General features: G+C 43.3%; 2 protein-coding genes across 5 annotated transcripts in view; both read left to right on the forward strand.

Moving 5' to 3' along the window:
• The window catches only part of LOC139052915 (uncharacterized), a 41806-nt gene extending 38650 nt beyond the window's left edge, over positions 1-3156 (forward strand). Inside the window, exon 6 of one of the 2 annotated variants that reach the window (XM_070530062.1) lies at positions 1533-3156. In XM_070530062.1, the coding sequence (XP_070386163.1) occupies positions 1533-1765 (233 nt within the window). In that variant the 3' untranslated portion in view covers positions 1766-3156. The remainder of the gene's footprint in view (positions 1-1532) is intronic. The other variant, XM_070530063.1, reaches the window with a different exon arrangement.
• Positions 3157-3385: 229 nt separating this feature from the next.
• LOC139052943 (cap-specific mRNA (nucleoside-2'-O-)-methyltransferase 1-like) overlaps positions 3386-15320 on the forward strand; it is a 105141-nt gene continuing 93206 nt past the window's right edge. For 2 of the 3 annotated variants that reach the window (XR_011510127.1, XM_070530091.1), the window contains exons 1-4: positions 3386-3591; positions 5870-5941; positions 8574-8699; positions 11550-11648. Coding sequence is in view for 2 of the 3 variants with exons in the window: in XM_070530091.1 (XP_070386192.1) it covers positions 3561-3591; positions 5870-5941; positions 8574-8699; positions 11550-11648 (328 nt within the window). In the remaining variant the exon portion in view is untranslated. The remainder of the gene's footprint in view (positions 3592-5869; positions 5942-8573; positions 8700-11549; positions 11649-15320) is intronic. The other variant, XM_070530092.1, reaches the window with a different exon arrangement.

Raw genomic sequence — 15320 nt, forward strand, 5'->3', positions numbered from 1 at the left:
CGTATTTAAAACCTCTATTAATACAGTGTAATATTACCTATACGCCTGCAGTGACTCCGGTTCTCTCAATCTCTTTTCTGCTTTCTTTTCTTTTTTTTTTCTACCAATGCTTTAACTGTCTCCTACTTATCTGGCCTGCTGACCTGGGAACGTCAGCCCCTGGCTACGCCACTGCTTCGTAGTGGGTAGGCGCCACGGAACAAGGAGCAAGCAAGCAATCAAGCAATCTCAGTCAGTCGCGCATAGACTAGGCATTTACCGAAAAGCTCACACCGCGCTTCTCGTAAGGCGATGCGTATACATTTAACTAAGGCCGTGCCATCACTCCCTGGACCTCCAGGGTGACACGTTCCTTCACAGCGGATAACGACGTATAAAATCAGGCTGCGCAATACATGTAGCTCTATATAACTCAGGCATGTGTGTCTGTGCGCGCGCGCACACGTTACTGTTTAACTTGTTTAACACTGTACGGTGACCTTAAACGTTATCACCCGGTGCATGAGGCGCCTGCGCGTATCAGAACATTCTCGAGTGTTGTATACCCGATTCTATCTGTCGTCTGGGTCATCGCCGAGCCTTGCATATATATATGTGGTGCGATCTTGTACGCGTTCCAAAATCGAACGGAGGTGGTCCGTTCTTTACGTCACGAAACCGGCGGTCCGTTCCGTTGCGTTCGTCTGATAGCAGACGACACGGAGTGATTGACAGCAGATATCACGCCACAATTGACGTCATGGCGTTCGTCACGGTTCAAATGGACCAATCGTGTGCGTCTCGGTGGAACGGACCGCCTCCGTTCTATTTTGGAACGCGTACAAGATCGCACCCATGATCAGCTGATTGCTTGCGTGAGCGACGGGAATATAGCACTGCACATTCTGGAGCTTGCGCCGGCACCAGTGCTGGGACGTTCGATGAATCGCGTATAAATAGCCGACGCGTCCGACGCGCAGATTGGATGTGGACGATCGATCCGCGTGCACGTCGGTATCGTTCTGCCAAGATGTAACTTGCTTTAAGTTTTTTTGTGTGTGTGGGCACAAGTTACCCTATAAAGAGCTAGTGCCTCACCGTCACGACAACGCGACAATATAGACCAGTCATAGACCAGAACATTGACGCAAATTTAACTTCAAACGAAATTGAATTGAAACGGTCCACGATAACTGCCCGTCCACTCCCATCGGAAATAACATTTAGAATGGCAGAAACGCAGTGCGTGAAATAGGCTTTGGACGGGAGTGACGTGAAACCTGTAGAGGATCTGACGTTTTCTTTTTTTTTTTGAAGTACACCGAGAACAGCATTTGCAAAGATTTTCACTTTTTGCTTGATTCGAAACGACGTTTTTCTTACTACATGCACAGCGGCTTGTGTGTGTCGCGAAATGGTCGCTAATGTTCTAGTTGCTCGGTTGTCTTAGGCATCTACTCACGAAAAGACAAGGTCTATTTGCCTTTTTCTTCTAGCAACTACCATGGCATCACTTCACTGCAACGCAATCATGTGTTTCGATGCCTATGCAGATTCCATCGAAAACCCGTGGTGCGCAGAAGAGCATGTCAATGTATGTGTATTAAAGACGTTCGCACATTTGCGTTCTCTTGCGTCAACTTTACTGATTACAAGCAGACGAGGGCACTTCTACACTGACTGCCTGTATTGGGCGCCAGCATTTAGTGCACACACAGAATTACCAACTATACTATGCATGACAAGTGTTTGTGTAATCTTACGTTGCCCGTGTTACTTCCATTAGCCGTAATATATTTGTGTGTATGCAAATGACCTTAATTATTGGCACAATGCTCTGAAGCGACACGAGCCACCTTTCAACTTGTAGCCGTACCGCTTCAGAACGTTGTCTCTGAACAAGCGCGGTGTAAGCATAGCCTTTTGATGAGAACAGTTCGTCATCAATGCCCGTCCATTACGGCAATATGTGATACAATCATTCTCTACAAACATTGGATGATGAGCGCAAATAACTGTGCACTGTCAAGGTTTCTCTGTCACAGAGGAAACGGTAAGCTGAATAAGGCGAGCGGCCCCATAGTTCGAGCAAGCTGGTAAGTGAGAGTGAGAGGAAATGGTAAGCTGAATAAGGCCAGCGGCTCCATAGTTCGAGCAAGCTGGTAAGTGAGAGTAAGAGGAAAAGGTAAGCTGAATGAGGCGAGCGGTTCCACAGTTCGAGTAAGCTGGTAAGTGAGAGTACGAAGAGACGGTAAGCTGAATAAGGCTAGCGGCTCCATAGTTCGAGCAAGCTGGTAAGTGAGAGTAAGAGGAAACGGTAAGCTGAATAAGGCCAGCGGCTCCATAGTTTGAGCAAGCTGGTAAGTGAGGGTAAGAGGAAACGGTAAGCTAAATAAGGCCAGCGGCTCCATAGTTCGAGCGAGCTGGTAAGTGAGAGTAGGAGGAAACAGTAACCTGAATAAGGCTAGCGGCTCCATAGTTCGAGCAAGCTGGTAAGTGTACTGATCGCTATTGTCATGGCGCGACAGAGGCTGAATGTTCTTAGTTCGGCTGCGTCATGGTTCGTTGGCATGTAAGATGATAACTGTTTGGGACCCCTTTCGTTGCAGCACTTTCGTAAGTCTATTTTGTTGCAGTCGCTTCCTATGAGAGCTTATCGGAAATCGCATTGTTGAGCACGTTGTTTTAATTTTGCCGCCCACAGCTGCCAAATTTGTCGGCGTAAACATTCTTTAAAAAGAAAGAAAACGCTTATTTGCGTAGATCTGATATGCCAGGACTGAAGGACAATTGCAGAAGTTTGCCGTGATTATGTAGATTCCAATACTGAGAGTTTTGCCAGCATGCTCCATGCAGAAACAAGCAGACTTTTTGCTACGGTACCGACTTTGTAATATATGAAATCATGGTTCATTTTTTGCGCAACTTCTACTTTATGACTTTTATAGGTTCGCACAGATGACTACAGGATCCAGAGGTCTAAAAAGTCTCGCCGCCTATTTTTGTTTTCTTTTTTTTCCTGCCGAAGGTGACGAAAAAGGAAGTGCTGCCCGTATATACCTGTTGGCAGTTACAAGGTCAGTCCAAGTATGACAATTACTATAATGACCAGACACAGTGGTTTTGGGGACATACTTACTAGCATACTAAACTACATAACCAAAACGATGGTACTTAGCGATGTTTTATATGTCCACTGCCTCTTCTACTTCGTGCTTCCCGCCAATTGGTATCTCGTCGTTTTGCTGCATGTATATTCCGTAGAGCATATCACACATAAAATTACAATTGACAGACATGTATGCACGCGTTGAAAGCAAATAATGTGCTTCACAAACGTGTGATATAGGCACTTTGAATTTTTAAGGCGTTCAAGATGTTCGACGTATTCACGCAGAGCGGCGCATTCGTCGCTCCGAAAGGAAACATGGCGCCGCCCTTGTTTTAGCATGGGCTGCCCTGTGCCATAGTCTGCGATTACCGGTTTATTTTAGCTATTTAGTAATTGTAAACTCGCACAGAACGCGTACGTGTGTGACACTCGCGTTTCAGACTGTAGTGCAAGCCTCGTTCACTTCGCTATGAGTATGTTCAAGGCGAAGATGTTGTCAGGTAAGATCAGTGCGCCGTTCAGACGGGGGACGCTGTTTGCGTGTCAGGAGCCGATGCGGCCTTGTATTGATAAGCGGATGGCGCTGTCGGGAGTTGGCTATGCGAGGCGCCGATCGAAGTCGGAGCTACGTTATCAGCTCACTGTGCGTGCGTTGAGGTTGCTTTTGCCGATGTAACAGCGGCGTCATAATCAATCATGCCATTCGCGATGCTTTAATAATTTTGCCGCTTTAGTTTTTAGCGTCCAAAGCCAGCGTCGAACTGAAAGTGCCGTCTTTCGTAATAGGAAACTTCACTCTCATGGCTTATATCAGCGGGCTGATTGAGCGCGAATGAAGTCGCTATCAGCAAAACAGATGGGAGATTTGTTTACTACTACTACGAATAGTAAAAACATGTTAAAGCAGATTCTACTAAAATGTATTACTCTGACCGTATTAATCTTCTTTTATCTTTCCATTTTGTATGCGAATGCAAATTGTAGCGTAAGTATTTGTTATGCGTAACTTTTTAAATATATGAGTATACCAGCCATTGGATAAAATGCTGGCAGCTCTATCGGCATCTTTTCTAAGCTGCTTAAAAAAAATATGATAAGAAATTGGGAATGACGTTATTTTGTTATGTGTTGTACTTGCCTAGTAAAGTTGTATAAAATCAATTTCCTGTTTGTGTTGTCGATGCTGTCTGTAAACAACAAAATATTGATGACGTATCAGCAGCCTAGTTCTCTTATAAGAAGGCTCTGTAACACCGCTTAAGAAACTTGTGAAGTGTATTTACTAATTAAGGACATCGCCTGACGTGTCTCTTCCTGCAAAAGAAGTTTTAAACTGTCTTGTAGTTGTAAACGAGTTGTAGAAGTTATGTACAAATTATGAAGCTTCATACTTTGTACAAGTTCAACTTGTGTATATATATATATATATATATCATGTTGATCTGGGGGCATGAAACAAAATATGTTTTGTCTAGCTGTCCTGCTGCCACGTGACCACCTTCTGCATGGTGACGTCATGACACATGCATGAGGAGTTTTGTTTCGAGATGGGTCAAATCCACCTAAACAGAACTTGAGAAAAACAAGAAAGTTAGTTATCGGACCGAAATGCAATACTGTAAAAGCAGTTATGTGATAGGTTCTACACATCAGCCAGAACAATATCGCAGCAACAAGTTGAAAAATTATGCAGCACATTTGACCAATATCGGCACGTAAAGTTGGGATTTGACTAATTTTGATTTGAAATACTCGATGCGGTTCTGGTTAGAAAATATTGTTGAAAACAACTTTAAGGACAGTCTGATGCTATTTGCTTGAACATTGGCAATTAGGGCCACTGCTGTGCTTCATGAGCACTGAGAATAATATTTGGAGAGAGCAAGTTTGTCTGCTTGAAAGCATAGGGAGCATCGTTTGTAATATCTCACAGGATCTTTTTTTTTTTTTAGCAGCATTAAAGGCTGTAACAAAATCAGGAATATAACTTGCTCGATCACATTGTGTGGCTCTCCTATAGGGCTAGTTGATCGGACTCATTTTGATTTGTATACCAGTAGGATCTGGCTTAGTTTCAATTTGAGACAGGATCTATGTGCCTGTCTGTGTTGCTGGCGTCATTTGATCCAGTTAGTTCTGATAAGATTTTTATATGAAAGCTGATTATATGTGCTACCCGCCGTGGTTGCTCAGTGGCTATGGTGTTGGGCTGCTGAGCACGAGGTCGCGGGATCGAATCCCGGCCACAGCGGCCGCATTTCGATGGGGGCGAAATGCGAAAACACCCGTGTACTTAGATTTAGGTGCACGTTAAAGAACCCCAGGTGGTCCAAATTTCCGGAGTACCCCACTACGGCGTGCCTCATAATCAGAAAGTGGTTTTGGCACGTAAAACCCCATAATTTAATTTTTTTTTATTATATGTGCTTGCCATTAGAATATAATTTGACCTAGTTTTGGTTTCTGAATTTGGCTCATTTTGAAAAAAGGATTCTTCACATCTCCTGGGATAAGATACTGAAATCGCTTCACAGAAAAGCTATTACAGTAGATTATTTAGGGCATTCTGAGGCTTGCCAGTATTTCTCCTAGAGTTTCTTGGTCAAGGATCTTTATACACCGATAAAATGCAAGGTCGACAATGCCATGCCAGTGCTTATTTAATCATTTCATTTGGTCATTTGGTTGCGAACAATTATATGGGTTTTACTAAAAAAAATACTCTTTATCATGAATGCTGCCTACTTTGCTGACATGTCGGTCTCTCTCTTTTGGCAGACACAAGTGAGGACGATACAGACAATGACCATGACTCGCCCAAAAAGGCGCAGAGTTTTCGTCCTGCACCAGGTACGACGTGACTGCTTCGCTGCGTCGAACACTGTGTATTGCAAGCTGTCGGAAGCCAAATTTCTCAGTTTTGCTGACTTCAAATAAGAAAAAGCACGAAAATTGATGGATTCGTTTGGACATTATTAACCACTCGTAACCACTCACAAGTTTGGGAAGGGATTACCAATTTGCATTGCATATTAACATGTGCATATTACCATGTATTATCATGTGCTGCTCTCCTCAATGGACCTAATGAACTCATCAAAACATATATCAACACTGTGCGGTCCCACTTTTCTATCAGTAGCGCTATGTGTTGAATGGGAAAAAGTGATGCAGTCGACAAAGTATTTTTCTGGGACTAGTCAGTGACACAATGGTAATGTGTGTTAACGTCTACTTGTATTTTCACGGTATGTAGTTCTGGCTCCAAACAAGGAGCCATTGGGACGGGGCAGTTGCATTGCAATAGCAGAAAAATAGTTGGCGTTCACAGTTTGTGGTTTTACAATAAGTGTATCGGCTGAGCAACTAAAGTATACTAAGACAAGGAAGGCAGTAAGAGAGACCAGACATGCAAGGAAAAGAAGCAACAAAAGTGTCATGTGAAAGGTTCATGGCGTAATGTGCACCTTAGCTCCTCTGGCTTTCGACGTGTTCTAAACACAGTCACAAAAGATGCCATGAAGTCCCACATCAACACACCACACATGAAACAGGTATTCTGAGAGCATTTCTTTACTCTTTTGAGCAGTGTGTTGGATAACAAGCAGTAGCACATAGCGCTTTATGTACAGCGATACAAATGACTTTTCTTTGTGCTAGCTGCACCGTGATGTAAGCAAATTTGTGACACCTGCATCAGGTGAGGCACAGTAGTAGACGACACACTGTAAGCTGCCATGGGGCCCCGTGCGTGTGTGCGGGGCCCCATGGCCCCGCACACACGTTATATATGTGTGCGTGTGTAAGCAGTTTGTCCAGCGGGTGCATTTGGGCGCTCCGCGGAGTGCTGCTGCAAGCTTGTGTGTTTCCCCTGAGACTGGACGAGTAGTTAACATTGTAAATGTACTAGGATTTGAAAATCATTACTTATTTAACTCAGAACTGCTGCCCAATATTTGAAAAGTATTTGATGTTCGATTAGATTAGATTAGATTAGCTTGTCACTGTTCAATTCATATTCAGTTCGGTCCAAAACGTTACTCCCATTTGCACACCCCTACCCTTGTATTATAATAATAACAGCTGTTCAATCAGTAATGAGTTTGCGATGGCATTATCAAAGTGTCTTGCATGTTGGAATGTCAGTTCCTTTGACTCACTCTTGCATGTTGTGCACAAAATGGAAGTACTTTGTAAATCTTGTAATCACATTTAAATAACTTGCATTTCCTTTGTGCAACTGTGGTACTTTATTGTGTGTATTCTTTTTTATCATGAAGTTGCCTTCACTAAGAAAAATGAATGCTTAATGTTTTGAATATTGGAGATACTGCAGTATGATTGTGTAGCAGATCTCGTGTAGTCTTCTTTTTAATCATAAAAAAAAAGTTTTCTGCATATTGAATAGATGGCAAGTTCAGAGAAAGTGCCAGCCACTGCTTGTGCTTTTTTACTGCCTCTTTCTTATTTTTTTAGAAAACATGAGCAGTAGCTCTGCTTTGCTTTTTAGGAGTTTTGTGAGATGTACTGATGCCATCAGACTTAACTCTGATGCTTGCAAGTGCAAAGCAGGTATCAAATAAATAAAATATATACCTCAGACGTATGAATGTGTGGTCCACCTAACATCCAGCTCTGTGGAGTGTTGATCACTGGATCCAAGACACGTTGACCTTCGGCACCTGTTTACAGCAAATATAGCCATTGTGGCTTTTCAATGCAGCAGACGGTCAAATGAGTAATTTCATTTGCTGTCAGCAAGCACTGCATGCCAGATCATGCTCGGTACTCGGACCCAGCAGCCAACACTCCGTGGCACTGACACTTTCGCATGCCACACGTTCACCCATGCATTCAGGCTAAAGTGTACTGACACACACTTTTGAGGTTGGACAAGCTCTATCACACACTTTTCACATGTTCAAGAATGACAGTTAGCAATATGATGTTTAAACAACATATTTTAGTTTGATACCAAAGTTGGGTTAATAACGATTGCCTGATATCGACATTATCATAATGTCAATGAGATGCAGCAACATTTGCTGACCTTGTGTAGCAGTAAGTGTAGGTGTTATGATGTTGCACATCAAAAAAAAAAAAAAATTAACTACAGCAATTGGTGAATGTTTTTGGGTGGCGCTTATGTGTGGCAGGCAGAGTGAGCTGGCATACGAAATCAGTGTAGTGTCTTGTATGTCATGGCACAAATGCCTTCAGTGTAGAGAAACAGAAACTGGTTCGTAGCAACCGCTATTCATGTAAATTACTTAGGTTGCTCTGCCGCTCGCCATTGCGATTGTCTAGGGTTTAGCGAACTTAAACCTTCATCCAACACGCGCAACAAAATGATAAGTCAGAAAGGTCGTGTCAGGACTTTATTATATAATAAAGTTTGACGGCGGCACTACTGTAATGCACCAGTGGTGTGCAGATCTTGGATTTTAATGCTGACTTGTTTCTCGGGTGCATTATTTCATAGCTCCAAAGAAGCAAGCATGCTCCATGCCAAAGCTGTGCGGTGACGATGAGGACGAGGAAGACGAGGAGGAGGAGGACGGCAGCAACACCGATGACTGGGACGGCAGAAGCGGGAATGATGAAACGAGTGAGCTGAACTTCCCACTTTGGCAAATGACGGGAGCTATAGCATCACGCTACAATGGGCTGCAGGCTGTGTCAATATAGTTTTGTTATTCTTTTCGATGCTACATGGGGGTGAGGACAGAAGGAGGTTATTGGTGCGCTGTTGCAGAGCGGGAGACAATGCTGGTGAAGCGATATGGCCACAGCAGCAACGAGTGGATAATACGACCGGGCGATGTGCGTGTACGAAACTGTCCCACCTTTATTTATCTTTTTGCTTAATACCCAGCCGCTCCGTACAGTTGAAACTCAATGTAACGGGCACAGATATTGTAAGTAAAACAATTTTCTTGCCGATATTAGAGTGGTGAATACATCCTTATAACAAATATCAGATATAATTAAGTAAGTAAGGAAAATATTCCTGACATTAGAATGTAACAAATAATGTGCTTATAACAAATATCAGAGATAGTAAAGCATTTTCTGGATTCGACGTCGTTATAACAAGATTCGACTGGGAGTGTACATGACACAGGCACGTGACACCAGCAAGCAGGTCTACCTGCCTACCTGGGCTACCTGCCTAAGAAGACATGCACTTGGGACACGGCAACTGGCTTCCCAACACTGTCTTGGTGCAATCTTTCATTTCATACAAAGCCGCAGTTCGTGCGTGCAGAGCAAGAACATAGTAAAACACATCCACATTGATAAACATGATTAATCCACGGAGTTATAGAAAAGGAAGTGCCATTAAATGAAGCTGTTAACTAACTCCAAACTATAAGAGTGCAGGAATGATATTTGGACCAAATGTTGTTGACATTGTTACGTAGTGTCTGAGCACGGTTTCTTTACCTGTATTGAAAAAAATGTAGTTGGGCCCCTTTAAGTTTAAACGTAGTGATCTTTAAAGGGCCTCTTACCAGGTTTGGACACTGAATATAGACAAGCGCGGTGCGTAGATCGTGTGCTGACGATCCTGTCTGCAAAGTAAAAAACCAGTGCGCGTAGTGAAAGCAGCTGAAATTTCAAAGAAAGGTGTACGCGCCCTTCCTGGGAGCCTCGCTTCCGGCCAGATAGCCAAGGTCATATGTATAGATGCCTCTACACAAGAAGTACTCCCTGCAGCATCGCCAACCACGGCACGTAACTGCAGTAAATGAGCCAATGTGGAACGTGCAATGCCGCCACTGGAAGTTCACCACTCAGCAAAAAAAGGAAGAGAAGGGCTGGTCTCCTGAAAGGGATGCAGTCCCTCTGCTGTTGTACGGCAGACAGCAGGAGAGGAGGCCGCTTGCAGACGCTACTCTAGACAGTGGGAGAGAGAGTCTCTGTTGGCAGTGAAGCTCGCATCCTGGCAGCATGGCCAACGCGATCAATTCAATTTCTGCTTTATTCTCTAATAACGAGCCAATTTGAAAAAAATATTTCAGTAGGACGATTCCTAGATGACACCTTGCAACTTCCAGTGTCCACCAAGAATTTGCAGTGGGTCCTGTTGAGGGGCCCTTTAACATATATAGTATTGATATTTTGGGGAGCTTTTGAACATGGTTTAATGAAATGGTGGGCAAATGAATTGACATTGAAATAATATAACTCTTTTTACATGTGGGTTTTATGTGACTGTGTGCTGAGGCTTGGAATCAGTCACTTTGCATTTTCTGACCACTGTGTGTTGTGGTCAGTGGTGTGTAGGACATTGGGTGTGTCATTTAACACTGAAAAACTGCCGTACTACTAGCCATATTTTAAAGAATGTGTGCTCTTATTGTAGCATTTTTAGAGCAGATACAGAACATCCTTAAAGGTTGGGAAAAAGGTAGTCTTCAATGCTTGGAGCTTGCTTTTTCTATTCTTAAAGCTTACTATGTAATAATCTTCCTTAGATGCAAATCGAACTGCACTTCTTGCCTTGCGAGAAAGTTGGTTGCCCAAATAGCAAATAGTCACACACTTGTGACTGTGTCTGGAGAGTGTCAAGCTGTTGCACAACGCAACACCTGAAATGTGAAACGATAGCCTGTGCGCCTTTTCTCTTGAGTGAGCCCTGCTTCCTGACAGAGAATGAAGGTCTCATGCATAAACACCCCTACTTTTGACGCACTGTCTGGTATGCCGGAATATGGCATGCGATTTTAGGTAAATCGTCCAATGCAGAATGTGCAAAAGTGTCAATGGAAGTGCGCTGAAGAGGTAAAAAGGAACAGAAGCAGGAAAGACGCAGATGGGGCTCATGACATGAGCGGGATGAACTCCTTCGGCTGCAGTATGGAAGGAGACCAGGAAGGAATGTGGTTTGCAGACGCTAGTTGAATCACTGGGAAAGAGCGTCTTTGTTGGCACTGAAGCTTGCCTCCTGACAGGGTGTGGACGTGGCATTTCAGTTTCTTCTATCTCCTCTACTAATGAACCAATATGAAAAATTCTTGCAATAAAATGCTCCCTAGACAGGATTTGACTACCAAAATTTTCAGTGGGGCCTGTTGGAAGGCCCTTTAAAGGGGCAAGCTTCAGACGCAGACTGTATTACTTTTTTACTAGCTGCAATCCAGGATTTTGTATATGCTAGGAGCACGGTTTAATGTGCTACGTGCTACACTTTGGTTACTCAGCTGATATTACTGCACCCATTTTTGTAATAGGCTGGACATTTGCTGGCTTCTTACATGATTAATGCACTACCCCATTGATATAGTATCTAAAGGTAAGCAGCATTGTTCGCAGTCTGTGCTGAGTTTGTTTGTATTCCCCACTTTCCTTTATTTTTCATGCCTTGAGCACCACGCGACGACTGCATCAAATACCGGCATTTCTGAGGTCGCATAGTAGTCTCTTGTGTGTGTGTATGTGTGTGTGGCCACAGGTAAATCAAAAAAGGCTCCCCGCAGCAGTGACGACAGTGACAGCGGTGACACTGATGACAGCGATGACGGCAACATCAGAAACACTTGGAGCCAGAGGGGTAAGGACGGTGTTTGCTGTGGCCAGACTTGAGTGAGTGGGGCTGACTTTGTGTGTGTGTGTTCTGGGGGCTTCTGAAATGGCCTGGGTGGTGCTCTGTTTGTTCTGCTGCTGCTGCTGCTGGTGTTGGTGTTCCACCACGTTTGTGCATTCTTTGCCTTCTGCCCACCCTCTTACCCCCCCATGTGTGCGACAATCTCTACTCATTGTGTGAAGTGCTGTTGATAATGTTCGTTTTCTTGCGCTGAATTGATTAACCCGGTGGTGGTTGGAAGCCCTGACAATGTTGTGCCCATTACTGTGGTGTGTCTTTCTCCCGGCACTGTGTCTTTCACATTTATTCCTCTGTGCTCTGTGTGACATGCTACGTGAAAGATATGTGACTGAGTGTTGGCAGTCAGTCATTTGTTTGTCTTTGCCAGGCAAGCAGCAGTGTTTTAGTGGGGCCAGTGTTAGCATCCTTACTTTCCCCTGCCGAATTATTTGCTGTTATTTCAGTCCTAGTGACATAGTTATGTCTTTGCTCCGTAGACGATGTCAAGGTAAAGAGCACCATTGACTACTCATTTTGAAACTGTCACTTGGGTAGTTAGGCTAAGATGCAGCATCGAAAGCGTGTACTGAAATCACAACATGAAGCTAGGTCTTCTGCTTGTGCAAAGGGCATTCTTGATCTGTGCCTGATGTGCTGATATAAACTGTCTGTGTTTCTGGGAACAGTTAAACATTTGCTGCGTGCTGGCACTGAGATATTTGAATACAGCTCACTTATAAGGGCTTTGGTCTTGCAATTCGTATTTGGATATTATGTGCGAAAATTGCAACAAAAGTGATAATCTAGAAGTAGGCCATGTGCACTGTCCAAAATAGAAAATGCATATGTGGACTCAAAATTCTGATTAATCCAGTCTAATAACAGTAATAACAGTCTTTAGGAGGTTGTAAATTAGCCCTCAAAAATATAAATTTGACTGATCTAAGAATAGATGTGTAGATTACCTTGCACAATTTAGGAAGTAATCTTTTGGCTGTTATTTGTGATAGGAATCTGACTGCACCAAAAAAAGTCAATTACTATTATGACCTTCAGAAAACAAATTTGGCATTAATTATATATTTGGCTTTAGTGAACACCCTATAGCATATGATTCTGTGCAATAAATGTAATTTGTCTACATTCTTCTGAAAAATTTGTTTCAGTAGTACTGAACACTGGTAGTGTTCCTGTCATCCATGCATATCCATGGCATTGCTACAGATACATTAAAAGAACTCAACATAAATTGGTGCAGCTAAACATGGTTAGCTATTTCACATTCCACCTCAGTCTTGGGCTTATGCAAGTGTTCAGTATTTGCAAATATTCGATTGAATATAACATTCAGTATTTGCTTCGGTTGAAATTTCACTCATCGAAATTTTAGAAGTATTTAGAACGAACGAGTGTTAGGTTGAACCATGTACCAGTGACAATTTCGGTTTCAGTGAGCAAGTCGCGTTGCCATTGGCACAGCTCATAGTCGAGAAAAGCCAAATCAGAAGAATTTGTTTAGTTGTTGGCCCATTTTTTGGACCCGCTCAATTATTCTGACATTTCCACAACACCGCCACCTTCTCTAGCGAACCATTGTATAGTGGTGACCGTAGTATTGAACGCTGTAGGGTGCCTCACTCGATATTTGGAAGGCATGCAAGATATCAAGAAAATGGCGGTTGTGAAAAAAATAGGTGCCAATCAGGCTGTGCCCCATACACCCATTTTCATTGGCTGAGTTGTTTCTCGGCTTTCCTAGAGCCATACAGCTCCTGCAAGTACATTTCTGTTGACTCAGCACCAAGCCGTACTTTTAGTCGCTGACAGCTGGCAAAGCAGAGCTGGCTAGGCCTAACAGCTGGCTGAGGTGGTGGGAGCAAATTGCTCATCGGTAATAGGTCCTGAGATCACGTGCACGGGCTCTACTGAGGGCTCTGTGCTTACCGAGTTTGTCTGTGCACTTTCTGGATGAAACAAGTTCAGCTCATGTGTAGGCAGAATTCACTGAGCTGAATTGTGCAGTACGGCCTAAGTTGGTGGCGTTGAGTAGTTGAGGTCGCATGCAGCATCTGCACTTCACAGCATTGCACAACATGCCAACACAGATTCAGCGCAAAGATGCTTGTGCCCCAAAATTTTAATGCACATTGGAGAATCCTGGGCATTCAACTTATTCCAGAGCTCTCCGCTACGATACCTGTCATAGCCAGAGTGTTGCTGTGAGACACTCTGGCTAGTGTGGAATCAGCATTTAATATATGTTGTAAGTCTGCATGTTGTGTTACGGTATGCTGGTGATAGGCATGTCGGTCTTTGGTGCCCTTTACGTCTGGATTGGGCTTTGTTTGCTCACAGATTTCTTGAGGTGGAACATGCTGAATACCATGCAGTCTCTACGTGAGAGAGATAACTAATCCAACATGTTCTTTCTAAAGTGATAACCATGTGCAGTGTAATGATGTATATTCTTACTGTGGCTTCACCTGGTGTGTGAACGTCAGCTTGACAGTGTGTAATAATGAAATTGTTGATGTGCTGCCATGTGACTTCTGGCTTATCCTGTAAGTATCTGATGTGTGTTTCGACCAGAACTTCAGCGCAGTCATGTAGAATAGAATGAATGCTCTCCAACACTAGGTGATGCTATGCCAGGAAAAGGTAGCAAATATGTTCGACTTGGTTTTATTAAGAAGGCTTGAGAGGCAAATACTTATTCACTAGGGAGTTTTAGATTGCTTTTTCAGAAATCTTGTACCATCTTTCTGTATAAGTCACGACCTGAGGGACTGCACAATTATTCCGCAATTTGAGAAAGATGGCAATTCAGACTGGTTGGTTGAGCTTGTGTTGAAGTCTCTAGATGCTGGGAGTAAAACATCTAAATACTAAAATGGGATAAGTGCAAATAGCACAAACAAACAGGACAGGGTGCCACTGTTACTTCCTGCATTTTAAGAGCCCAGACGGGCGCTGCAGTTGCATGAAAAACGCTAAGTAGCAGAAGTGATCTCTTTTTTTTTTTGTATAAAAATCCAATCAAATTGTCAAAACTTCATTTTCTTTTATGGTGAAATGCAGTGTAGTAGCTTTCTCGCGATGTATGTTTCGACTAAAATTTGCAGATTGTGAAAGCAGACTGGATGCTTCACAGCAGTGGCATGCCTTATTCCACTTGTCATTTTCCCGCTTATGAAGGCTTTGTAAAGGTAACGTTTTGGACATAAGGTCTTGGCCATTTTCGCTTAGCAGAAAAATTGACATCAAGAAGAAGGGGGAGGGAGAAGAAGGGAGAGTTGTGACAAGTCCTGTATGGAAAAAAAAAGGAAAACAAAATAAAGTGGCGATACCTAAAGTACAAACTTCGCGTGATTGAAATGTATTAAAATGCTGTATTCATATAGAATATGGTATGCATTTGAATTTAAAAAATGACCAGCGGGTAAGCCAATAGTCAGCTGAGCATCGTTTCCGTAGCCCAGGATTGTGTCGGGGCAGAACAACGAACAATGTGAGTTGATTTTGTTTTCGGGGCCTGAACTTATTGTGGCAGCTGATCAGATAAGTGCCATCAGAGGGTGGCCACCGAGAAGATGCATCGAAGAGAAGCAGAAGTTGCATTTGGACATGCAAGAGAAAGGT

Source organism: Dermacentor albipictus, unplaced genomic scaffold, assembly GCF_038994185.2.
Source record: "Dermacentor albipictus isolate Rhodes 1998 colony unplaced genomic scaffold, USDA_Dalb.pri_finalv2 scaffold_44, whole genome shotgun sequence".
Taxonomy (NCBI): domain Eukaryota; kingdom Metazoa; phylum Arthropoda; class Arachnida; order Ixodida; family Ixodidae; genus Dermacentor; species Dermacentor albipictus.